The 27,372-nt window shown below is 38.1% G+C and overlaps 1 protein-coding gene across 7 annotated transcripts; it reads left to right on the forward strand.

Moving 5' to 3' along the window:
* Nucleotides 1-7,744: 7,744 nt before the first annotated feature.
* On the forward strand, nt 7,745-27,247 carry LOC127430261 (hypoxia-inducible factor 1-alpha). Of its 7 annotated transcripts, none has more exons than XM_051679950.1 (16): nt 7,754-7,872; nt 9,888-9,994; nt 13,447-13,637; nt 15,417-15,571; nt 16,287-16,371; nt 17,237-17,349; nt 18,082-18,269; nt 19,124-19,230; nt 20,160-20,307; nt 20,417-20,625; nt 21,164-21,300; nt 21,384-21,479; nt 23,087-23,223; nt 24,608-24,719; nt 24,879-24,999; nt 25,813-27,247. In XM_051679950.1, exons 2-16 carry the CDS (start codon nt 9,987-9,989, stop codon nt 25,890-25,892), a joined length of 1,887 nt encoding a protein of 628 aa, XP_051535910.1. In that variant the 5' UTR covers nt 7,754-7,872; nt 9,888-9,986; the 3' UTR covers nt 25,893-27,247. The 7 variants fall into 7 exon arrangements, with proteins under 7 accessions (XP_051535908.1, XP_051535910.1, XP_051535909.1 ...); XM_051679951.1 differs by lacking the exon at nt 7,754-7,872 and adding an exon at nt 9,431-9,572; XM_051679948.1 differs by lacking the exon at nt 9,888-9,994 and having other exon boundaries at nt 7,745-7,872.
* The last annotated feature ends 125 nt before the right edge of the window (nt 27,248-27,372 follow it).

The following is a 27,372-nucleotide window of genomic DNA, read 5'->3' on the forward strand; positions in this document are numbered from 1 at the left end:
AAGGAGGCTAAAGGCTACAGCCTCTAGTGCACCTCTTGAGGTCAGGAAAGTGAGGTTTATACACATTGTACAGTTATCTATCAGCTGCCACCATTACACTCACCCCCCTAAACCTCACTCCCATCCGGGTCATGGCACCATTGTGACACTCCTGTTCTACCCGCTCTGTACGGGACTGGAACCGGCGTCTCCATCATGGGAGGTGGGTGCACTAACAAGGAGGCTAAAGACTACAGCCTCTTGAGGTCCGGAGAGTGAGGTGTATACACATTACACAGCTATCTATCAGCTGCCACTGTTACACTAGCTCTGGCTGCAGTCATTTTAGACCCTGTTTATAGCTGGTATTAAGACGCATTTCGGATGAACTGATCGCAAATGGTCAGCGCTGAATATAGTTGTAAACAGGGTGCAAAATGTTTTGTGATTGGATCACAAAAAACACATACAGAGGTAGTCAAAAAAGCATATGACATCAAATTAAAATCCTGATGCTTCTTGATGACAGTGAAGCACCAACCCTCAACTGTCAATCACCCACAGCCCGCCGAACAAAAGTGTAAACTTACGTGCGGATTTAAAAGGAAATTACCGTCCGATCGGACAACTTGAAAAAGCGATTACATACACAAGGACGAGAACTTCACAGTGCTTCCTCATTGTGTCTGTCTGATTTCAACATGTAGGGTAACAAGATGACAAGCACACACATCTGAAGCTGAACTAACAGAGGTTGTTTAAGCTAACTCCACTAAAACAACAGATAATTTTGCTTGAAATGTTGTGTTTGTGCTTATATTGAATTTCAACTGCATCTGGGAGAAACAGCACGCCGGTTTTGTTTGCACTTTATTTGTCTTTGTGACTTTTTTTGCAGTTTATTATAATTCAGTAACACACTGACATAGTGATTTATGTATGTCATCATGAAATCAGACACCCTCTACTCAAAATCCCAACACGCTCCGAGCGAAATTCAAACCGGGATCTCCAGCACTAACGAGGAGACTAAAGACTACAGCCTCTTGAGGCCAGGGGAGTGAGGATTACACACTGCACAGCTAACTATCAGCTGGCTACCGTTACACAATGAAAGAATTAATGGACATACACCACACAAACACTTGATAACAGAAGTAACGCCCACATTTTGTGTTAAGCATCTAACGTAGGATAAAGGTGGATAAATCATTACTTTCACTTTCACATTCTTCTTCTTTTGTTTATAGTGATTCGTATTCTTTGTGCATATCGCCACCTACTTGGCAGTTAGAAGAATTTATAGTGAATAAAAAAGGACTTAAATATTGATTTGTTCTTTAAAAAGATTAATATTCATTTGAGAGGTTTTAAGAGGACATCTTTGACGAGTAGCCTAATGTTGGTTAAATAGTGTGCATTGCAAAAATATTAATTTTCTTACAGAGTTTTTTGTCGTATTGTCCAGTAAAAATATCCAAATATTCTTAAAACAAGAAAATTTGCTTGAGAAGCAGAATAACATAAGATTTTAAGTCTTATTTTCAGATAAATCTAACAAAATGTAGTACTGTATAAACAAGAAAAAACTATTTGCCAATTTGGTAAGAAAAATAAACTTGTTTTTCCTTTGAATAAAGTTTTTTTTATTTTTTATTTTTTTTATTTCATGTGCTCACTATTGTTTTATCCCAATGCTGTTTTTTTTTTTTTCATTTTATTTTTTTTATTTATTTTTTTATCAACTATATATATATATATATAATTTCATTTACCAGAAGGCCTTGCCTATTTGGTCAAAAAATTGAGTTATGACCACAATCATGTTTCTTTTAGCCTGTGTGAGATGGGTTTGGAAATTTTATAATCCACATTTTGCTGGACAATCAAAAAAAAATTTTTGAATGTTGGCGTAGTTACTGCATTTCGCCTATGTGGGGCAGAATTGGCTACTGACAACAAAACTCAATCTTGACTGCAAAACAAACTACGCGGAACTGTAGATTTTATTCATTCGCTTAATACAATTTTTTTTTCTGATATTTTTTCTTGTACCTGTCCATGCCGTCAGTCATTACTGATGTGAGCGACTCGCATAATCGGCAAATGAACTGTGGTGCCCTAGGACAGTAGTGTGTCTCTGTCTGGTGTCACCCACTGACCCAGTTTCAGATGAAAAAGGGCATGCGGGAAATGCGCGTCTGAAGAAAGCTCTATCATAATAATATCATATATCATCATCAGAAAACATAAACAGGTACCACATGACTTACATTGCTGCGTGTGATGTCACAGTAAAAACATGAATGAAGAGTATTTTAGTTCGTGTTTTCTAACAGGTGGCTGAGATGCAGCTCGGGTGTATAAAAATTTAAATTGTAAAAAAACTGTCAATTTAAACATATTTTTTAAAACTGTAAATTCTCATATAAATATCTGTTAATGTTAAGTCTACAGAAAAAATACAATATAAAATATAAAAAAAAAAATACTTTTACATTTACATTTTCCCTTTTTTTTTTTTTTTTTTTTTACAACAATAAAATAACTTCAGATCATATTTTTTGAACGATACTGCTAACCTTATTATTTCAGAGAGGCACCATTAGTCTCGGTTTGAGATTTTAAAAATCTGGTCAGCCTACACAATCAGTCTACAAACTGGTATGCTTAATATAAAAAGAAGTGTTTAACTGTGTAAGCTGAATGCAGGTTTTTGTTAGATTTTGTTGCATTTACATTTACATTTATTCATTTAGCAGACGCTTTTATCCAAAGCGAGTTACAAATGCGGAGAACAACAGAAGCGAATCATCCTAGGGAAGCAGCAGTAAGAAAAGTCCTGTAATTCAAGTTTTAAAATAGTTTAGAGAAATACCCCTAGCAAGGAGGGTTAGAGACTGAGGTAGAAGAATGGATAGATTTTTTATTTTATTTTTATAAAGAAGAAGACAATAAAGGGATCGGGTCAAGTGCTCACGAAAGAGCTGTGTCTTTAGATGCATTTTGAAGGATGTTGGAGACCTAGCTGCTCGGGTGGAGTTTGGCAGGTCATTCCACCAGTGAGGGACAGCTGAAGTGTAAGTCCGGGATAGTGATTTTTTTTTTTTGCTTCTTTGAGATGGCACTACGAGGTGCTACTATTGGAGGGTACGTAGACCTGAAGTAGTGAGTGTAGCTAGGGGGGTGCAGAGCCGGTGTTTGTTCTGTAAGCAAGCATCAATGGCAATGCCTTGAACTTAACTCGAGTAACCATTGGCAGCCAGTGCAGTTTGATGAAGAGAGGCATAACGTGCGCTCTCTTGGGCTTGTTAAAGACCAATTGCACCGCTGCATACTGGATCAATTGCAGAGGTTTGACTGTACATGCACAAAGGTCTGCCAGAAGACCATTGCATGAGTCCAGCCTGGATATAGCACAAGAGCCTGGATGAGGAGATGTTTGGTATGCTCAGATAGGAAGGGCCTGATTTTCCTGATGTTGTACAAAGCAAATCTGACATTTGTGCAGTCCTTGCAATGTGTTCCATGAAGTTTAACTGATCATCAAATAAAACCCCAAGATTTCTGGCTGTCTTGGATGGTGTGATCGTTGATGAGTCTAGTTGAATGGTGAAATTGTGCTGAACTGCTGGGCTCGCTGGAATAACAAAAAGTTCAGTTTTAGAAAAGTTGAGTTGGATGTGATGTTCCTTCATCCAACACGAGATGTCGACCAGGCAGGCTGAAATCCGTGCAGCTACCATAGGATCGTGGCTGATGTTGTGTGTCATCAGCGTAGCAATGGTAGGAAAAGCCATGTGCCTGAATGACAGATCCCAGTGATGACATGTATATGGAGAAGAGGAGGGACCCAAGTACTGAACCCTGGGGTACCCCAGTAGCTAGTTGGTGAGACTTCAAGACACCCTGAAGGACCTACCTGTGAGATAAGACTCAAACCCACGGAACACAGTTCATGTGATGCCCTTTGCCGTGAAGGTTGACAGGAGAATCTGGTGGTTTATCATGTCAAATGCAGTGGACAGATCCAGCAGAATGAGAACAGACAATTTGGATGAAGCTCTTTCCAGTCTCAGAGCTTCAGTAACAGACAGCAGGGCAGTTTCCATAGAGTGTCCGCTTTTGAAGCCAGAATGGTTGCTGTCTAGTAGGTTGTTCTTGGAGAGAAAAGATGAGACTTGTTTGAACACGACTCGTTCAAGTGTTTTCATGCCTGTGTGTAGTGATCATGGATTTGTCTGATTTCATGTATAGTGATGTACAGTGAAAAGAAAGAGTTTTACTCACTGTACTACAGTGAAAACTGGAAACGCTGTTTGTTATCTCATTCATCACATCATCATATTTTTTAAAACTACAATGTCATGTTTCTTCAAAAGGGCTCCCAATGCTCTATATCTCACTGATTCTTGATTCCAGGCTGCAGAAGTGCAAAAAATAAATACATAAAAGAAAAGAGAGAAGAAGAAAGAAATGTATGTATCAATAAATTATTTTGGATTATTTAGTTAAACACCTTCAAAAGTATTCAGTTGTGTTTGGGTGCAGCCTGCTTCTTTAATTTCTCAAATGTGTTTCAGGGTCTTAATGGAGCTGTTAAGGCATACTGCTGTTCATAGAGAAAGTAACTCATTGTAAGGCCACAATGCCATAATAATAAATAATACTTAATACAAATATAGTACAGAAGATGTGAGTTTTCTTAGTTTTAGTTTGGTTTATTTTAGTTTTCTCTTATAACTGCTACTGAACCCCATTGTTTTTTTAAGGCATCTCTTCAAAAAAAAAAAATAATAATAATAATAATTAAAAAATTAAATAAAAATCTTTGATTATTTGATCCTTTTACATAATCACACAGTTACGTCATAGTCTTTACTGACATCCCACCATGGCATATAACATGCTTTATATAAAAACCTACTCATTCAGATGCACAGGTAAATGTCTAAACCTGATAAGCATTACTGACTGCTGCACCTCCACCAGTGCCTTCAGTTGTCCAGCTATGGGGTCATCAGCCGGGAGCCACCTATCACGGATGTTTCGCCCCATTAATCCCGGAACATCTCCTGGTGGTGGGGCAGGGGTCAGGGATGTCTCCCTGCCACCCCCTGCACCGATTGCCTCTCGTTCTTGCTTTCTCATCAAGACATTCCTCCTTTCCCGTCAAGACATACCATAAGACCAGGGTTCAACCACGCCCCCCCCCCCCCCCCCATCACATGAGCAGACCTGCCCTAGGTCCAAGGCCTCTTCTCTGTTAGAAAAAAACACAAGCTATCAATCTCTGCCTACCACCCGTCCACCAGTGCCTATCCTTAAACCAATCCTCCAACAGATTAAGTAGGAGAGCGATGTGAGATGCGAGCCATGAAACGGCGTCATCCCAGATGTGTATGACTTTCTTCTCCTGAACACAAACAAAGAGTTTTAGAAGAATATCTCAACTCTGTAGGTCCTTACAATGCAAATGAATGGTGGCCAGAACTTTGAATCACCCAAAAATACATAAGTCATCATAAAAGTAATCCAGAAGATTCCAGTGGTTTAATCCAAATCTTCAGAAGCGATATGATAGGTGTGGGTGAGAAACAAATAAATAAGTCTTTTTTTATCATAAATCTTCACTTTCACTCTCACTTTTAAATGATTTTCTTTTTTGGCAATTCGCATTCTTTATGCATATCACCACCTACTGGTTGGGGCTGGTCAAAGGTGGAGATTTAAAGAAAAATAGGACTTAATTATTTATCTGTTTCTCACCCACACCTATCATGTCACTTCAGATGATATGGATTAAACCACTGGAGTCTTATGTATTACTTTTTCTCTGCCTTTATGTGATTTTTGATGATTCAAAGTTCTGGCCACCATTCATTTGCATTGTAAGGACCTACAGAGATATCCTTCAAAAAATCATCTGCAGTGTTCTGCAGAAAAAGAAAGTCATACACATTTGGGATGGCATGAGGGTGAGTAAATGAGGAGAGAGTTTTCATTCTGGGGTGAACTATCCCTTTGAACACTATTGTGTTTGTAAGGTGAATACAGGTAAAGTGAGATGCTTTCTGATAAGTTGTCATTGGCGTTGTTGCTAATATATGATCCAAATGGCTTCATGAATGCTATGCCCTTTTAGTTTAGAATTTACATTAATACTTCGTCCAACAAAAAAACAAAAATTTAAATGTACTGTATGTTTACATTGTTATCACATTTGGTGGTGTATATGACCCCATATATGCCTCTGTTATGGTTTAATTTTCTTAATTTCTTTAAAGTTATTTAAGTTATTTACTTCTCCCATATTCCTATTTTTATCTTTATCTGTGTATCAAGTCAATTTTTTAATAACCCCTTACCATGGGGCCTGGGTAGCTCATTGAGTAAAGACACTGACTACCACTCCTGGAGTTGCAAGTTTGAATCCAGGGTGTGCTGAGTGACTCCTAAGCAACCAAATTGGCCTGGTTGCTAGAGTCACATGGGGTAACCTCCTTGTGGTCGCTATAATGTGTGGTTTTCGCTCTTGGTGGGTCGCATGGTGAGTTATGCATGGATGCTGTAGAGAATGGTGTGAAGCCTCCACAAACCCTACGTCTCCACGGTAATGTGCTCATCAAGCCACATGATAAGATGTGCAGATTGACAGGTACATTTACACAACAACAATGTACTAAAAAAAAGTTTTTCCTTTGCGTTTTTGAAAAGTTTCACGTACAGACAACAACGTTGTCAAAACGATCCCTGTTCACACTGATCCGCGAAAACGACTAAAAACGCTGTATTATGCATGCCAGGCCAGTAGTTGGCGATGTCACTTTGTAAAGAAACACTACGCGCCTGCGCACATAAGCATTCTTCCACAGAGCGGTGAATACAAACAATGAAGATGATGGCGAAAGCATCGAACAATTTTGTCTGGACGGATGACGGACGGCTTTATTACTACAATGACTTTGCTGGAGAAGCGTCTATAAACTCAAAATCTTGAGCAGCATAAACACAGTCCTGTAGTCCGCCATTGTAGTTTTGAATGTCTCGCGCGTTGTTTTGAAGTACTCGCGAGCGTCTATAGACTGAACACGTAATACGCGTGCGCATGACGTCATCGTTTTTGTACGTTAACACGAAGACGATAACGGCATCGTTTTCAAAAACTTGCACGTTGAAACCCGTTTTCAAAAGTTTGCGTTTTCAGGCCCCAAAACGCCGTTGTCGTGTAAACGAACAGCCAAAACGCATAAAAAGTTTTCCGTTTTTAGTTGAAAACGTTCGTGTAAACGGCCCCGCAGCAACTGAGATTCGTCCTCCGCCACTCGGCTTGAGGTGAGTTACTACGCCACCACGAGGACTTAGAGCGCATTGAGAATTGGGCATTCCAAATTGGGGAGAAAAAAAAAAATAACCCCTTGTCGTTGAATATTATCTCTCTTTCTATTATGTATGTCACCGTAATGAAAAAAGATGTACAAATTCAACGTTGAACATGCACTTAAAAAAAATATAAGTTAACGATAAGAAATGAATGCTTATTTTAGTAACGGAAGAATATCCACACATTATTATTATAGACATGATCAAGTGCCCCCACTTTACCTTTATTCACCCTATTATTTTTCCACATATTTTAAAAATACATTTATAATGAAAATACGGTCAAATAAATAAATAAAACTCACACTGTTAATAATGATTGATAATGCCCGCAGTGACTCTTATTTTGACATCACGTGTTCACACAAAGATTACGGTCGAACCCCCTTTTAAACTGAGATAAACAACCAGCAGACGAGAGTTGCGTCTGCAGGCAATTCAAAGATTCAACATACTATAATCGGTCTTCAGTGGTTTCATTGGGGAGATGGTGAACTCTTCGGGTAAAAGGTAAGGCAGTTTATCTTTCTGGAGCATTTTGAAGAGGCACAATGTGTGGAATGAACTATAAAAGCAAAGATGATCAGCGAGTAAAGCGATAAAGTGGGAAGAGGATCCTCAGACGTCGCTCGACATATGGCCTCAAAGTGCTGTTGGTGATCAATATTGCCATCGAATTTGACTCATAATAATAGATTGTGTTTTCTTTTCGTGTTTGTTTTTATATGAGGTCTTGATAGGATTTTGTTCGTGATTTGGAGAGAACCCAATCCATTTATTTTGAATATTTAGGCAATGTTAAAAGACAAAAGGCCAAGTCTCACTGTCAGCTAAAAATCTGTCTCTCCACTAGAGCTACTATGAACGATTAAAATATTTATTTTGTTGTACCTGAGCTTCATTAAAGTTTTAAAGTAAAAAAAAAAAAAAAAACCAGACCACTGTTTTAGACCACATGGTCAGTAAACTGCTTGAAGTGAAGGGGATGAACTTGGTTTTGTTTGCATAAGTCAGGACGATGATAATGTCCTGTAATGGCACTGCACCTTTGTTCTTGGAGATTAAGCCATGCACAAGCCATGCAATGAGCTGTTTGTTTATTATGGTTGTTTATTTGAGAAATCTGGTCAACACACATTTAAGTGTGCTGATCAATGAAAGGAAGAGCTAAAGAGCGTACGATACAGTCATTCGCTGTTTAAAAACTGTTTACATTTCAAGCTTTCACTAGTCAGGTGGCAAACTAGCTTATAGAAAATGCATAAAATAGGTCGATAATGCAAATACACAGTACACAGGCTTAAGGATAAATATTGCTATGATATTAGTGAACTATTACTTGAATAACTAAAAAACATCAAATATCCATCTATCTTCCATCCTGCCTCTTATATATGCCAAAATAACAACCAGATTATTTCCTGCTGAAAAAACAAAAAAACTAAAACTAAAACCAGTGTATGCTGGTCTTGGCTGGTTTAAGCTGGTCTCCCAGTCTGGCCTCTGGTCTGATCATCTGGCTTCACCAGCTGAGAAGCTCTCAAAACCCTTCTAAAAACCAACCAACAGATCAGCTTGACCAGGCATTGAGACGAGCTAAGACCAGCAAGCCAGTTTAGGCTGGTTTAAGCTGTTTTTATAAGCATGGTTCTTAGGCCAGAGTACATTTTGTTCTCTGCTGTCTTGATATAGCAAAAACTACTGTCTTGTGTTCAACCTTACTATTGGCACATTTCCCACAGTCTCCCCCTCCCGTCACCGTGCAGACGGACTTTGCTGAACCTCATTCACACAGTCGGGAAACAGTATGAGAACAGCAGCTGGAGCGGGTCCAGGAGCTGCATATACTCACGTGTCAAATAATCAGCCCTATAGAAAGCAAACATCTCATAGCATTCGTTTGACACACTAACCTAAACTGCGGTTTCGACGATTGACAATAATGGAAATATTTTGTGTATCTAAAACGAGTTCGGAGTGGAGAGAACACCGTGTCCCTTCAGTTGATCAACAGCATTAGAGAAGTTAAGCTTTCGGTCGCACACAAGATATGTGAACAATGCGAACTCCCAAGACCTTTTCTCAAATGAGCAAATGCTTTCAACTCGGTCGACTCTGTGTTATTTATGGTCAAAAATACAATTTTTATGTAAGGTTTGCATTCATTTGAATTCAACATGGATCGGGACTCATGCACTTCTAAAGAAAAGGTTAGGTTTCCTGCCTATTTCTTTGCTTGTACTTTGTAAACAAATGTAGAACAGTGATGCATAATGTTCTACGTGCGTGCTAGTTCTTTTAACAAGTCCACTCCATATTCTAAAGTTCTGCAGGCTTCACGTTAGTACAATATTTGACGATAACATTCCACCTACAGCAGTCAAAGCCTGTCATGACACCGTTAAACTGGGAGGTTCAGATGAGTTCATTTGAACGGGCTGGGAGGGTTATGCTTCCAGACCGCCCTAAACTGAAGTGTTGACATTTTACCAGAATACATAATAATACTCTTGGTTAATCCACAGCCGTGCAAACAACACCAAAGTTGGGCGGGACAGCCGTGACGAAGCTCAAGGACACAGTGTTCCTACAATTGTTTACATTTACAGCAGTGGAACTTCAGCATGAGACTGTGGGTGCTCTTTTTGAAGATTTACTATGTTTATATTTATGGTTTATTTACATTCAGTTGTAATACTTAGATTTATATTTAAGGTTTACATGAATATTTTAAAGGATATTTAAGCCACAAATGTGTGTGTGTATATATATATATATATATATATATATATATATATATATATGTGTGTGTGTGTGTGTGTGTGTGTGTGTGTGTGTGTGTGTGTATGTGTATGTGTATATATGTATGTATATGTATATATATATATATATATGTATATATATATATGTGTGTGTGTGTAATAAAAAAAATAGACATTTGAAAATTGTGCTTGAAATAAATCTGGAAAATATTTTTTTTTAAAGAAAAAAATAATAGCTGTTAAAGTAAAACACTTACAATGGAAGTGAATGGGGCCAGTCCATAAGCTTTAAAATATACGCTGTTTTAAAAGAATAGACACAAGACATGGACATTATACATGATAACATGATTTTAGTGTGATAAAATCACTTACTCTTGGTTATCTGTGTAAAGTTATATTCAAAATTACAACTTTGTTGTCATGATGAGTTCTCGCCGGTAAACCCTGTAATATGTAAAGTGCTCTAACACCAGTATACCCCACATTTTATCACAATAAGATCATGTAAAATGTTTCCGTCCAATGGCTATACTTTTAAAACAGTGTGTATTTTAACATTTATAGACTGGCCCCATTCACTTCCATTATAAGTGGCTTGCTGTTTTGTTTAGTTTTTTGCACTTTCTTTATAAACAAGCGGTGAGTCTAAATTAATTTTGTGGTAAACAACAGTATGCCACAAATGCTGTCGGTTGAGCTTGACCTGAAACATTCCTTTAGTTTAAGGCATTTTGTAATGCGCCTTTTATTTAAACTCGGCAACCCATTGATGGCTGACTTCAAGCCATTAAAATGTTGATGTAAGATGTTGTTACTAATAACACATAAGATTACTTACATTTAGCCTAGCGTTACCTCCATTTGATTAGGGACATTTGAGTCACCCCCTTGGATTTGATTCATCCCTTGATCTCCTTACCGTTTCAAATTGGATTAGGCCTATAATGTGAAGTACAAGAACAACCAGTCTGTCCTTCTAATGTTATGCCTCAGAAAACACAAAATCGGTTTAAAGAAGCTATAAAGTTATGAAAAACGGCAAGATATTATGAATATCCCCCTTTTACTGTTCGTTGTTTTCATCATACATAACTCAATGAACCACAGAACGAGAACCGAAAGTGTTCGAAAATGCTAGCTCTTTTTGTGTTTTATTTTTAGAAAGGATTGTGGAAGGTATTTTGTAATGGTCATTCTATACGAGTTTCTTCCACAGCAACCACTAGCTGAGAGCAGATTATAATGTAACTCGACGTGGCCGCCCGGGGCTTGAAATTGGATATTAGGGCTTGCTTCATCTTGTCTTGAACATTTAACTTTTTTTCTGACCTGAAACATGTGTTGTGGCATCTTGATATTGTTTAATTTGAAATTGTGGTTTCATCATCATAATAATTAGGTTACGCATGTCACCAAGCAAAAAGACCAATTCAAAATATTTGTTTTTATTATTCTAAGTTCAGGTAATTGCTGGTTACTAAGGAATCATGTTTCTTTGCGTGTAGTAAAAAATTACAAAATGTTATCTGCTTGTTCAATTTATTATGGCTACTTGAAACTACAAATTTGCTTTGGCAATTTTCCATTGGCTGTTCTGTTCAAGGACTTTGTATTGCCATTTGGACTTTTCACTGATTGGCTTCAGGTTTGATATTGGTGACTTGCCGTATATTTATTTTTAATTTTTTGTCTGTTTCTCTGAGTTTTGTCCTGCCCTGTTGTCTAACTAAAGTCATGTGGTTACAAATCGTCATTTAGATCCAGGTCGGTGATGCATAACATGACTGTTGATTTGTTTAATTTTGACCAACGTTTACACAACAACGATGTACTAAAAACGGAAACGTTTTCCTTTGCGTTTTTGAAAAGTTTCGCGTACAGACGACAACGTTGTCAAAACGATCCCCGTTCACACGGATCCGCGAAAAAGACTAAAAACGCTGTATTATGCATGCCAGGCCAGTAGTTGGCGATGTCACTTTGTAAAGAAACACTACGCGCCTGCGCACATAAGCATTCTTCCACAGAGCGGTGAATACAAACAATGAAGATGGCGAAAGCATCGAGCAATTTTGTCTGGACAAAATCTTGAGCAGCACAAACACAGTCCTGTAGTCCCCCGTTGTAGTTTTGAATGTCTCGCGCATTGTTTTGAAGTACTCGCGCGCATGACATCATCGTTTTTGTATGTTTACACGGAGACGATAACGGCATCGTTTTCAAAAACGTGCACTTTGAAACCTGTTTTCAAAAGTTTGCGTTTTCACGCCCCAAAAACACCATTGTCGTGTAAATGAACAGCCAAAACGCATAAAAAGTTTTCCGTTTTTAGTTGAAAACATTGTCATGTAAACAGCCCTGTACCTATGATAATGCAGTGGTGTTTTTCAGTTGGCTACACACCATTCAAGTTGATGTTTTTCTTTACCAAAGTACACAAAGCATGACTAGACTGACCACAGACTACGTGCTGACTAAACGGTGAAGCTGGAATCCAGCTGGAGCAGACATTCTGTGTACACTTCTATCCTGTTTATTGTACCGTGAAATACAATAAAGCAATAAATCAATGCTGTTAAGCATGCTAATTGAGATCTCACAGAAAAGTTGATGCTATAATGTTTATCCCCATCTAACATCTATAGGTAAAATTAGAATTTTCAAAAAATCTTCACAGAAAAAGTATGGCAACTGTTGTTTATTAAGTCATTTTGGAATGTCAGGGGTCTCCAAGTTCAGTCCTGTTTAATGTACAAAGGGGGTCAGAGACTGAGGGTTGGGTGGGAACTGTTTCAGAAAGGAAGCATGGGGGGGGAGTGCTTCGGGACATGCTTGAACCTCATAAATGGCTCCAGAACTCTTCTTAATGCTTCAGGCAAGTGGAGGAGGGGAGCTAGAATGAAAGACACAGAGTGAGGGCTTTTCCCCCACTTCATTTCTGAAGTTCATCTGGCTCTCATTATTTGGCAACACTAGATACACAGAAGATCAGAGCAATAGAGTTACAGCTGGGAGAACTTGAAGCAACAAAGAGAAACATGTAAGAGGTGTAGAGCACAGGATGATTTTTCTGTTGTCATCTTGATTTCTCTGACGGACAAGCATAGTTTGAGGAAAAACAGAGAGAAGTGCAGGAAACTATTTCATTCTTTTTGCCTTTGCTAGATTTATTTTGAAAGTGTGAATTTGAGAACTTGATGTTTTTACTCTGTCGCTTGTCTTGGATACTCTAGCTGAGTTGGCTACTGTTTCACTGACCTAAACTAGTCTATTTTTTTTTCTCTCTCTCTCTCTCTCTCTCTGGTTTCATCGCAATTAGGCCCAGTTTGGAGCAGCGGAAGGTGCGTTCGCGAGATGCGGCACGCTGTAGGAGGAGTCAGGAGACTGATGTGTTCTACGAGCTGGCCCACTCTCTACCCCTCCCACGACGTATCGCCTCCCACTTGGACAAAGCTGCCATCATGAGGGTGACGCTCAGCTATCTGCGCATGAACCGCCTGATCCAATCCGGTGGGTTCAGAAAACAAGCAAGAAACTGTATAATATGCTATATAGCAGTGGTGGTCAACTTGTGGGTCGTGACCCAAAAGTGGGTTGCAGGTCAGTTCTAAAGGGGTCACAGACTGCAGAGGGGAAAGAAATGCTGAATGCAAATATTAAAATGCAGCTAACCAGATAATCTTGCCTAGTTGGAATAGCACAATGGTTGTGTATCAACTTTTAAAAGCGAGGAGAAAATGCTTCCCATACCTTTTTGATGTTGATGTCAAAGGTCATGCATTCCAAAAAATTGCAGTAAGTTGTTGCAAAACTGGTTGAAGTAGATACCAACATGGACAGGTTGTGTGGTTTTTGAAAACCATAAAACTATGAAAAAAAAAAAAAAGAGTAAGAGAATACGGTCCAAACTACATTAAAAGGATGGTTCACCCAAAAATGAAAATTCTCTTATCATTTACTCACCCTCATGCCATCCCAAATGTGTTTGACTTTTTCTTCAGCAGAACACAAATGAAGATTTTTCGAAGAATATATCAGCTCTGTAGGTCCATACAATGCAAGTGAATGGTGATCAGACCTTTGTAGCTCCAAAAATAACATAAACAAAACATTGAAGTAATCCATAAGATTCCAGTGTTTAAATCCATTTCTTCAGAACCGATATGATAGGTGTGGGTGAAAAACAGAACAATATTTAAGTCCTTTTTTAACTCTAAATCTCCACGTTAACTTTCACTTTCAGATATGAAAGTGAAACTAAACAGGCACCACTTGTGACTTTCTGATGTAAAAGTGAAAGTGGAGATTTAGAGTTAAATATTGTTTTGTTTCTCACCCCCACCTATCATATCGTGTCTGAAGATATGGATTTAAACACTGGAGTCGTATGGATTACATTTATGTTTCCTTTGTTATTTTTGGAGCTACAGAGGTCTGATCACCATTCACTTGCATTGTATGGACCTACTGAGCTGAGTTATTTTTCTAAAAATCTTTGTGTTCTGCTGAAGAAAGAATATCACATCTGGGATGGCATGAGGGTGAGTAAATGATGAGAGAATTTTCTTTTTTGTGTGAACTATCCCTTTAAATACAGGTTTACTTTTTTAGTTAGTATTACATGAATTGTTACATTTTGTTTTTAAGGACATTTTTGTTTACTTTTGTACAGTAGAGCTGTTCATGATGTACTCTTAAAAACCCAGAAGAGAATTAGCCTTTTTGAGCCATGAGTTCCCTCTGGAATTTCCTATGGGGTTGTTTTAATGGCAGTTTTTGACTTATGAGTAAAATAAGGATACAATTTATCCTTAGAGGTCTGCAGTAAACATTACTTGAAGGTACTTTGACATTTTGTTCTACAGCATAAGTTGCACACAGTCATACCTCAAATGTGAATTTTTAAGCAGCATTAAAGCAACAAACTTTTTTTTTAAAACACACAGCGGCTTCAAAATTCACTTTTGAGGTATAACTGCATGTAATTTATTTTGTTGAACAAAACGTCCAAGTATCTTCAAGGAACATTTACCACATACCTTGTTTTACTCATAAATTAAAAACTGCCATTATAAAAACCCATATGAAAATGGTGAATTAGCCTACTGGGTTCGCCTACAGATTGACATCGAGGCTGAACATCTCTGTTAACAGTTTTGTTACTGTGTTGGTACGCCACTTGATGTCTATTGTAATATCTGTTGAGAACCACTGATATATAGAATAGAAGAACCTGTTTAAATCCTTCTCCTTTGGTTAAAGCTAATATTGGATTTATGTCACATCCAGCAGGTTCAACCAAAACACAATCTCATGAGGAGACCGAAGATCCCACTGATGGGTTTTATCAGCAGGCATTGGCTGGTTTTGTCATGGTGATGACAGAGGAAGGGGACATGGTCTTCCTTTCAGAGAGCGTCGGCAAATATATTGGCATAACACAGGTGAGTGCTGCCCCTACATTTTGAAGTACTATATAAAAATCCTCAATGTGAATTTCATTCAGTGGTGAACTTGAAACTTGCTGCTGGTCAGTGATCACAGTATCCAATTGATTCTACAGCAAAATGTGGTCTTAGATTAGGGTCCCTGTGGATGTCTCCTCTATGGTATGGGGCACAATGTTCATGTTACGTGAGTCACCAGACCCTCTTAAAATAGATCAGTTCCTGAGGGAGCACATGGCTGTCTACTGTGTGGTGTTCTGTAATCAGACAAAAGGGTATGACCATGTATTTTGGCAGGTTAACATTGAGTAACGTAAGGTTAGTAGAGACAGACTGGTTGTTTGATCTTTCTGTGCTAGAATTCATTAAATGACATTTAACATTGTTGTATTTTCTTGTTCTCTAAAACTCATTTGTGTGTTGAGTTTTTAAAGCATCATAATTATTTGATGTTTTAGTAAAAGCATCTAAATAATGATGATGGGTGATTTAATGGACAGGGGCATAATAAAATCCTATACACTGACCTACATTTAAGTTCTTTGAAAAGCTATTATATCTATTCTAGTAAGCATGTTCAGGTGACCCATTCCTCGGAGTCCTTCAAATGTTTGACCCAAGAATTTTGTGTGTGTGTGTGTGTAATCAGTAATATAGTTTTGAAGGTACTTTGTTTTTTTTAATACCTAATTTTTGGTGATATTTTTTACAGCTGGAGCTACTCGGACAGAGTGTGTATGAGTTTGTTCATCCCTGTGATCAAGAAGAATTGCGAGACATCCTCACCACCAGACCAGGTAAAAACAATTACTAGCACAAGACTTTTATTGGTTCAGAATCCCAGGATTCTGTTATTGACCTGTAAAATAATATAAATACTTATTGAGCTCCATATGATGTTTGATGTGTTGCTGAATAAGTTTGAGACTTTGTTAAATAGTTAGAAATAGTTCACCCAAAAATGAAAATGACCTCATTTACTCACCCTCATGCCATTTCAGATGTGTGTGATTTTATTTCTTCTGCAGAACACAAATTAAGATTTTTAGAAGAATATTTCTGCTCTGTAGATCCATACAATGCAAGTGTATGGTGGCCAGATCTTTGAAGCTCCAGAAAGCACACAAAGGCAGCATAAAAGTAATCCAGAAGACTCCAGTGGTTTAATCCATGTCTTCAGAAGCAATATAATAGGTGTGGTGAGAAACTGATCAGTTCCTTTTTACTATAAATCTCCACCTTTGACCAGCCCCGGCCAGTAAATGGCGATGTGCACAAAGAATGCGAATCGCCAAAAAACAAAAAGATGAAGAATGTGGAGTTGTGAAAGTGTAAGTGAACTTTATAGTAGCAGGGGATCTGTTTCTCACCCACAGCTTTTATATCACTTCTGAAGACATGGATTTAACCACTGAAGTCGTATGGAATTCTTTTACGCTGCCTTTATATGCTTTTTGGGGCTTCAAAGTTCTGGGCACCCTTTCATTTGCATTGTGAGGACCAACAGAGCTAAGATATTCTTCTAAAACCCTTCGTTTGTGTTCTGCTGAAGAAAGAAAGTCATACCCATCTGGTATAGCATGAGGGTGAGTAAATGATGAGAGAACTTTCATTTTTAGGTGAACTATTCCTTTAAGAGAACAATTGCTTTTTCTTCCTTAGGACTGTCAAAGAAAAAGATGGTAAAGTTGACAGAACACAATTTCTTCCTTCGTATGAAGAGCACTCTCATGCACACAGGAAGGACAGTTAATATCAAGTCTGCCACCTGGAAGGTACACAACAACTACATAAACATTATATTCATGGGCTGTTTGCCTTTTAATAGGACAGTCAGAGGAGACGGCAAATGATAGGAAGGGGTGTAGAATCATGGAATGGCACAAGCAATATTCGTGCAATATGTTGGAGCACATGCACTACCTGCTAGGCTACGCCTCAGGCTAAAATAGTTTTATTTTTACAAAACATTTAATTCCGTGACAAGGTTTAATCAATGCTGGTGTAGGACTTCCTTTGCTATTTTTACACACAACACCTGTTAACTCATTTTCAGAGGGTGTAGATGGCTCTGAGGAGTATGCAGGACTGTATCAGCATTACCACTTCACATCTGCCTGGTGTTTAGTTATGCGGTCCAAGTCCCATGAGTACATTAATCAGGACACAAATACACACAAGGCAAACATCCAACTGTTTTCAGTGCCAAGAAGACATAAGGCACCGGTCCAGCTTGACCGCTTTTCAGATTTGTTTGCACGTTATGTTGTGCAAGAGCATGCTTGCATCTTAGTCATTTGTATTACGTTGAGAAAGACCGAACATTCAGTACAAAACTTGATTAGATTATTCAGGTTGCTGAACTCAGCAACTAAGTTCTTTGTTGTTTTGTTTTTTTGTTGGATTTATCCAAACTGCAGAGATAGTGTAGCTCTGAATTTTAACTGAGGATCAACGCTGGTTAATTTTTTTTTTTCTGTAAATTCTTTCCATTTTCTTTTACCCAGGTCCTTCATTGCACAGGGCATATACAGACTCTTAGCAGTGAGGATGAAAGTTCGACCCCTGGTGGCAGCTTCCTGACATTGCTGTGCGAGCCCATTCCCCACCCCTCCAGTGTTGAGTTCCCACTAGATAGCAGCACATTCCTCACACGCCATAACATGGACCTGACTTTCACACAGTGTGACGGACGGTAAGACCACACATATTCCCTTAGATGAACACACTTTGCTCCTACTCATTGAAAGGCTGAACAAGTTAAAGATGTAGTGTGTAATTTAATTTCTGCCCCACTAACTTCACCAAACAGAATTGCAAAATTACTGTTTTCAAACAAATTTCCTGAACACGCCTCCTTGCCTTCCATTGGTCAGGCAAACAGATAGTCTTGCCCCAAACTTACACCATTGTTGCTGTCAGGCTGGTTGGGATGCCCAAACAAACAGAGCAATGTTTCAATAGGATAAAGTATTTTTAAATTGAAGCAATTACATACATTGCCCTTTAAATTATATCTCAAGAGAGCACAATGTCAGATAACCCAAGCCGGTCAACTCAGTTACTTTGCACATGAGTACACTCAGTTCACCTCTGTGAAGCAGAGCTGTAAGATGTCGAAACTCACCCTCTTACTCACCATTTAACCTACCTAAACAAATACAGGGTTAAAACATCACTCAGAGTTACTACAAAAACTCTCCAGGGCTGCATGAGCCTGAAAAACTTGTGTCTTCTGAGATTTTACTCTCACTGGTCGTTTATGAAGTCCCCCTCCCTAAGTTTAGAGTGTGCAAGTGTCTGCATGTGCACGTATGACAGTTGAAGACAGATTTCATTCAGGGTGTGAGAAAACATGCGACTCGTGTTACCGGAGTTTTACTCGTTGCTTGAAATTAGAGCATAAGATATTTAAGTATCTCAAGAGTGGGGTTGGACGCATTACAACATTCACACTTCCATCAGTCAAGATCTTCATAAAAACACTTTAAGTAGATGCAAATGTAAATGAACTAATAAGTGTTGATTGGCGGCTTTCTGTGTCCACAGTGTCACTGAGCTTGTTGGATACGAACCAGATGATCTGATTGGCCGGTCAGCCTATGAGTTTTACCATGCTCTTGATTTTGATCATGTGACCAGGAGTTTGCACATCTGTAAGTGTTCATTCTTTCTGTATATAGCATTAGACTAAATGACAATTAATGTAGTCTTAAAGGGATAGTTCACCCAAAAATGAAAATTCTCTCATTTACTCACCCTCATGCCATACCAGATGTGTTTGACTTTCTTTCTATTGCAGAACACAAATGAAGATTTTTAGGAAAAATATCTCAGCTCTGTATGTCCATTTTTGAAGCCCCAAAATCCACAAAGGGAGCATAAAATTAATCCATATGACTCCGGTGATTAAATCAATGTCTTTAGAAGCGATATGATAGGTGTGGGTGAGAAACAGATCAATATTTAAGTCATTTTTGGTCATAAGTTCTCCTCCCTGCCCAGTAGGGGGCGATATGCAAAAATAATGTGAATTGCCGAAAACAGAAGGAGAACGTGAAAGTGAAGGAAAAAGGTCTGTTTCTCATCCACACCCATCATATCGCTTCAGAAGATATGGATTTAACCACCAGAGTCGTCTGGAGTACTTTTATGTTGCCCTTATGTGATTTTTGGCACTTCAAATTTTTGGCACCATTGACTTGCGTTGTCTACCCATTGACTACCTACAGAGGTGAAATATTCTTCTAAAAATCTTAATTTGTGTTCTGCAGAAGAAAGAAAGTCATACACATCTGGGATGGCATACAGATGAGTAAATTTTCATTTTTGATTGAACTAACCCTTTAAACCTAACTACAAGACTTATTTTAACCACACTTGTAGCCATCCCCATGAAAATGTCAAACCCAAAGTTGTCTTTGATCTGATGTTTTCTTTTAGAATGAAAAAATAGTTATCGCCACACTGGAGTAGACATGCAAACACAATCTATCTGTACTTTCACATTTGTAACAATAAGCATTTTAACATGATTTGTAACACAATTCATACAAAAAATTAAGCCTTTCCTTCTTCTTGACAGTGTTCTCCAAAGGTCAGGTGTGCACCAGTCACTACCGCTTCCTGGCTAAGAATGGAGGCTTCGTCTGGACCGAGACCCAAGCCACCATTCTCTATAACAGCAAGACCTCTCAGCCTGAAGCTGTGGTCTGCCTCAACTTTATCCTCAGGTATGCAAACTGGCTCAGTATGATGTATATTTCTTGTTTTCTTTTTTGCTTATCAAAAGATGGTCTAATCAGTAGATTTTCAAGGGGTAACTTTGTCTCTTCTTGGCAGTGGGGTGGAACAGGCAGATGTGGTGTTCTCATTAGAACAGACTAGTGATAAACCATTGCCTAAAGCTGTCAAGCTGAGCCTGCTTGAAGAAGAGGACTCGGACATGGAGGTGAGCAGCACTGCTGAGCTCTTCCTCCAGATGAAGGAGAATCCGGAGGAATTACTGCAGCTGGCACCCCACTCTGGAGACACCATAATTTCTCTGACAGGTTCTTGCATTCATACTATATTAAGGCTCATACATTTTTACAAAGCATAAATATTTCCGATTTCTTAAAGTAATTTTAGGTAACGTTTAGGTATGTTGTGCTGACACCTAGCGCCATAGATTCTGCATCACGCAAGAGCAAACAATTTCAGATACTGATGCCATTGTATTCTTGATTTATTGAATTGGAGTGAAACCGTTCAGTTGCATGGGATTATCAGTGAAGCGAGTAATGATCAGTGACGGTCATGTGATCTCAACATGGCAGCGCTCATGAATGTGCACCCAGAACCATATATAGAATAAAGCAGCTTTTACAGCAAGACTGATATGAGGAGAGTTTTAATTTCATCTGAGTGTACATTTTCAGTGCATATTTTCTACTATTCCTATTTCATTCTATTTAAAGGTTTTGCAGTTAGCCAAAAATCTTTCAGTTCTTACTCTAAAATTAGTGTTGTGTATTATAATTGCAGTTTGTTGAATCTTGCAGATTCTTACATAAATCTGTAAAATAAAATGTTTAATGTCATTCACAGATGGTGTGGATTTGTCATTCTGCCGTCCACCAAGTCCCAACGGTATCCCAGAATGCCCTCAGGACCTCTGTACACCTGAACTCCGCCAGCTCCTTTCTCCAATATTCGACAAACCTTCCAATTCCCCACATGCTGCGGTGAATATAAAGAGTTTGAGGCTGTTAATCTTTGTTGGGTTGTTTGAAATGGTTTGACTGACATCATAGATTTGTTTCTTTAGAGTCCCGCTGAAGAGCTGCCTGTGGAGATGGATGGGGTGGAGAAGTTCTTCGCCCTCAAACCTGCGGAGAGCGTAACGTTGAAAGGCCAAACAGAGGTACTGAAATTTTTTTATATATACATTTATGAATACTGTAGGCATGAGGCCACAGGCTGAGGTAACGCTGAGTAACTTATAGAGGTTTTTGCCGATAATTAAGGTGGTGGAGGAGGCAAATAGAAGGCGTTATAGAATGAAACAAATTTTTTTTTCTTTATTATGAAGGGTACAGACCGAGGATACAATAGTCCAAAATGAATAAAATCTCAGATGCAGTTTATTGTTCAACCAAAATCCCAATAATAACCATAAAAAAAAAAAAAAAGATTTGGTGCATAACGGGGGACTTTTATCTATAATCATGCCCAAAACACACCGGGGACTCTTTTTGAAATGACGGAGATTTTGCCCTGTTACAATGCACTATATTAACCAAATTAAGCTTTTTGTATCCTATATGTTCACAAAATAAATGATTTAGTTTGTGTGTATGTGTGTGTGTGTGTGTGTGTGTGTGTGTGTGTATATATATATATATATATACCAATCAGTCACAACATTAAAACCACCTGCCTAATATTGTGGACGTGCCACCAAAACAGCGCCAACCCACATCTCAGAATAGCATTATGATTATGCTATTCTTCTCACCATAGTTGAACAGAGCGATTATCTGAGATACCGTAGACTTTTTTTCCTTATTCTGATGTGAACATTAACTGAAGCTCCTGACCCATATCTGCATTATTTTATGCACTGCTGCCACATGATTGGCTGATTCGATTATTGCATAGATGATTGTTGGTGCCAGATGGGCTGGTTTGAGTATTTTTGTAACTGCTGATCTCCTGGGATTTTCACACTTAACAGTCTCTAGAATTTACTCCAAATGGTGCCAAAAACAAAAAACATCCAGTGAGCGGCAGTTCTGTGGACGGCAATGCCTTGTTGACGAGAGAGGTCAACAGAAAATGGCCAGACTGGTTCGAACTGACAAAGTCTATGGTAACTCAGATAACTGCTCTGTACAATTGTGGTGAGAAGAATATTATCTCAGAATGCTATTCTGAGATGCGGGTTGGCGCTGTTTTGGTGGCACGAGGGGGACCTACACAATATTAGGCAGGTGGTTTTAATGTTGTGTGTGTGTGTGTGTGTGTGTGTGTGTGTGTATTTGTGTGTACACACACTGTATCACCAAATGATGAGTATATTAAAATATCAAAATATCCATTGAAGTGAGGACAGAATCCTCCAGCGCTGAAAAAATAAAAGTTTGCCAAGTATTGGCATAGATTTTTGCTGGTAAGCAATTAGTTAAAAAAAAAAATCAACTATCAGCACCGATTAATTGGTAAAACAGATGTATAGATCTACCTTTTTGTTTTGTTTTTTTTTGACAAAATTTGGCCAGTAACTTCTTATTTCTGTTCTCCGCCAATCAAAATAGTTCCAAAAAAAGTGTGCACCAAGGAACCTACAGAGAGAAAGCCTGAATGCAGAAAAAGCACTACATGAATAAAATATATATATATAGTGCAGTTTTGAAATAAGAAAAAATAGACTTTTAAAAGAATTAGAATGATCTCTATGTTCTGAGAAGTTGCTTTTTTTTTTTTTAAGTTTTAGAGACACCATGTAAATTCTCTCTCATTCTCTGCCAGAATATGGATGAGCTTGATCTGGACATGCTGGCTCCATATATCTCCATGGATGATGACTTCCAGTTGACCTTCCTACCCCAATGTCCTGAGACAGTTACATCATCTCCAGAAATGCTAACCAACACTTCAAGGAAACGGTAGGGTGATAAACGGGCTTTCGTTGATCATTGGGAGCTACTGTTTTTGTATTCTCTTTTAATAGGCACAGTCAAGAGAGTGCAGGGGGCAGTGTTTCAACATATCTCAAAATATGAGAACTGTTTTAAAGACCGGCAAGCTGGAGTTAAAGATCTGGCATAAGACATTTAGACAGTGGCAGCCTGTACATTTTAAGTCTAGGCCTTCAGTGCGATTCATGCCATTAAGAAAACACAGTTTCACAATGATAAAGACACCTTATGGACATCATACATTACGTCGCAGCCAACTAATATCACCAGCTGACATTTTAAAAACTCGTCCATGCACGAAAGTCAAAACTTGAAACGACACTGAATGCTCAAGGTAACCTAATCTTAACTGCAGCATGATTGTTTTGTGAATAATATTAAGTAAAGAGTTGGAAACTACAAAAGTCATAATTTTTCATATGAATCTACCAAGAAGTTCTATAATACATGGAAAAAAAGCTATCTGATAATATTTGTGATTTTAAATGTTGCTTGCAATAAATTTCACTGAATGCTCAAGACATCCTAATTTACACTTTGAAAACTCCTGATCTTGCTAAAACAATGTAAAAAACACTTGCCAATTTAATTGAAGTCAAAATCAGCCCTCCTTTCCTGTTTTATAAATTAAGCGTTCACATGGTCATGCAGAACGTCTCAGGTTTATAAATCCATAAGGATCTATTTCTCAATGGCGATAGCAGCAGTGATGACAGCCGACTCTTGCTGAGTTCGGAATGGCATATTACCCATACTACTATTACTACTTCTGCCATTTGTGCCTATGGTAAATAGTACGAGTAGTATGCAAATCTGTACTCGGCCTCTGTCTTGATCTCGCGGTCTTCGCTTTCAAATTACATACGTTACTTAATGCGTGATTCCTCACTCAAGGCCAGCTAGAAGGCCTTGACTGGGATTTATCTAAAAGACCATACCCACCAAAAACAAATAAATCAATCTGATTGGCTGATGAATCTGAAAATCTGACATTAGTTGCCCATTCATTTGCACTGTTGAGGGATTCAGTGGAAATTCTGAAGGCTAAAGGGGATGGAGCTCAGACTCACACGCTGCTTTGGCATGCGATGTGTGAAACAGCCATCACACATTGCTTTTAAGCGTCAAGGAATAAATTCTGATTGGATAAACATTTAGTGTTTCCATATTCCTTTGTAGATGAATTAGTTGTGGAAAGCAATTAAAATACATAGGCAAAAAGGTGAATGAGAATGACAGGCTGAAAACATATTTATTTATCAGGCATGTTATGCCAGGTTTTGCTGACCCTGAAAATTCACCACTGTATTTAGAAGATATTTAATGTCCCACTTTGGGTACTCCCCAACAGATGTCTAGAAGATGAGGAAGATGATGACATTCCTGCTCTGGCTGCCAAATTGGAGAAAAGAGAGATGAGCAGCTCCATAGAGGAAAGGCTTCTGCTCAGCCACACCTTACTGGTACGTAGTAAGGAGAAATCCGCCACTTTTGGACCAGCTCTAAATGCAGCTTTTACTTTTTCAACATTATTTGCATATAAAACTTCATAGTCAGTATATTTCAGTATGTGATTTTTTTTTAATTTTTTATTTTTTATTTTTATTGTTGTTTTGTGGCAGAATGGCCTGGCTGATAATGATGGTACAGAAGAGTTTGAGCCACCACCTCAAAAGCGAAGTCAGCTTTTGACTGACAGAGACCCTCTGCTGGGGGGGGTGCAGGCTTTGTGTGATACGGCAGGTACACAAAAAATGGGAAATTATTTTTTTGTAGTTACATGATGTTAGTGATTTTCAACATTCAATATAGCTTTAAAGTCAACATGAATCCAAATGTACCCTACTTTCTTAAAGGAATAATCTGGGTTCAATATAAATTAAGCTCAATCGACAGCACAATGGTGTGCATAATATTGATTACCACAAATATTTATTTTTACTCGTTCCTCCTTTTCTTTAAAAAAAAAAAAAAAAAGCAATAATTTGGGTTCCAGTGTGACACAATGGAAGTGAATGGGGTCAATCCGTAAACGTTGAAATACTCAACATTTCAAAAGTATAACCCAAGATGCAAACAACTAACCTTTATTACTAACTTTTCTGTGTAAAGTTATAGCTAATTTTACAACTTCGTAGCCATGATGAGGTAACGCCTTAAACCCTGTAATCCCACAAAAATATTGATTTAAACCACTTTACAGATTAATACCATTTTAACACATTAAATTTTAACAGCAGAAATATTGTAAGTGATTTTATAAAATTATAACATTTCTGCCTTCAAAGACTGGCCCACGTCCATTGTGAGTGCCTCACTGTAACCAATCAAATCTCATTGAATAACACTGGATAAAGTCTTACCCTTGTTTTTTTCTCAGTAAATATCCTGTTTCTCTCTGAACTGTGCCCAGTTTCGGAAATAAAATGGGTTGTGAATGCGGTTTCATGTTGAATTGAACAATTCAGGATCTTAAGAGGATTTATTCTCTCTTAGAACTTGTTTGTAAAACCCAGCACATATTTTTACTGATTGATCTTATTTTATTATTAACAGCCCTAATGAGGGACACCTTTTTTTCACGCCCACCTGATTTATTGAGGCCAGTTGCTGAGACCACATCAACCCTTACTTGAGGAGGTGATACAGATGACCACACAGCTTTCAAGGATTATGAATAATCCACATCCTCTTCACACTCAACATGTATCAGTATAACATGTATTACATAGTGATTCACGCACAACACATAGGAGGATAATTGGCCTAAAATTCTGTGTTCTATATTCTGTTTTCTTTTCTTAAGTGATACTTCAGCAAAAAGTGTAGTCAGAGTAGACCCTAGTTTGTAGACCTATTAGAATTAGTCAAATAAAACCATTAGTATGGGCTCTGCCCCATCCTTGGCTGAGATCTAGATTTTAGAATTGACAGTTAGTAGTTAGAAACATTTCTTAAAATAATTTTCATGCTCTGATCGCCCCATGTCTTTTGCTGTTGGGTTTGAATTCGTCCAAAGCACAAATACGCCCAAAGGGGTTCAAAACCGAAGATAAACTGGTCAGGATATGTTGGGAATAGTGTTAACACATTGTACCACATTTAGCCTTAATCTATAATTCTAGAAATCTTCAAGCATAATCTCACTGTAAGACTGTAAGTTTTTCTGAAAGAGGCTGTATTTTACGAAACAGTCCTCAACTTCACCAACCAATTTCTTGCAACAAAAAAAGGGTGGTTCTGTCTATGTTAGAATCACGGGTTAGAGTGGAAAAGGGCTTACTATAAGTGGATGTAATCATGCTCTTAAGTGAAAAGATAATTCACTGAGGCCATACGTGACAAATGCAACAAATACTCTCAGTGACATCTTTTTATAAAGGATTTTATGTACTTTTGCAATTACTACTTGTAAGTGAATCTATTCTTGTGCGTCTTTTGGTGTTCAACTACAAATACTAATGTTTTCTGTTCTTGTGTCACTTTGAAACTGTCTGATAGTTACTTCTGTAATGGCTTTCAAAGAGGCTGTGGTGCTGATAGTGCAGTTGTATTGACAGAAAACCTTGTCTGTTGTCTTCTGAACCCTAAGATGATGTGTTAAAATACAGATGTATTGATCAGATGATTGAAAGAGTTTTGCAGTAAGTGATCATCTTTGCTCTCTATATTTTAATCTGGATCTGTTCAACACCATCTGATACACAGTAAGAATATTATTTTTAAATGGTGGCATAAAGGATTAGTTGTGGTGCTTTTTTCAGTTGACTGTGAATCAAATATTTTCCCCTAATTTCTGTAAGCTGTACAGATGTGATTCAAGGGGCCTTTTTGAAATGGTGGCATATAAAGACACCTGCCTTTCTCAAATGTATAACAGTTCTTCGAATACTCCATAGACTTTGTGTATATAACCTTCTGTATTTTTGCATTTATTTCCTATATACCTTTACCTTGTATTGACTGAAAGAAATAAAACATTTTAAACGCATTCCAAGAGAGTTCCGTTGTAACCTTACAATGGATATAGACAACAACATTTAAAAAAAAAATTGTTGTTGAAGGGCAGTCGGGGTCTATTCCTCGATTATTTAAAAGCTTTACTTGATTTTCACA

This window comes from Myxocyprinus asiaticus, chromosome 39, assembly GCF_019703515.2.
Source record: "Myxocyprinus asiaticus isolate MX2 ecotype Aquarium Trade chromosome 39, UBuf_Myxa_2, whole genome shotgun sequence".
NCBI classification, from domain to species: domain Eukaryota; kingdom Metazoa; phylum Chordata; class Actinopteri; order Cypriniformes; family Catostomidae; genus Myxocyprinus; species Myxocyprinus asiaticus.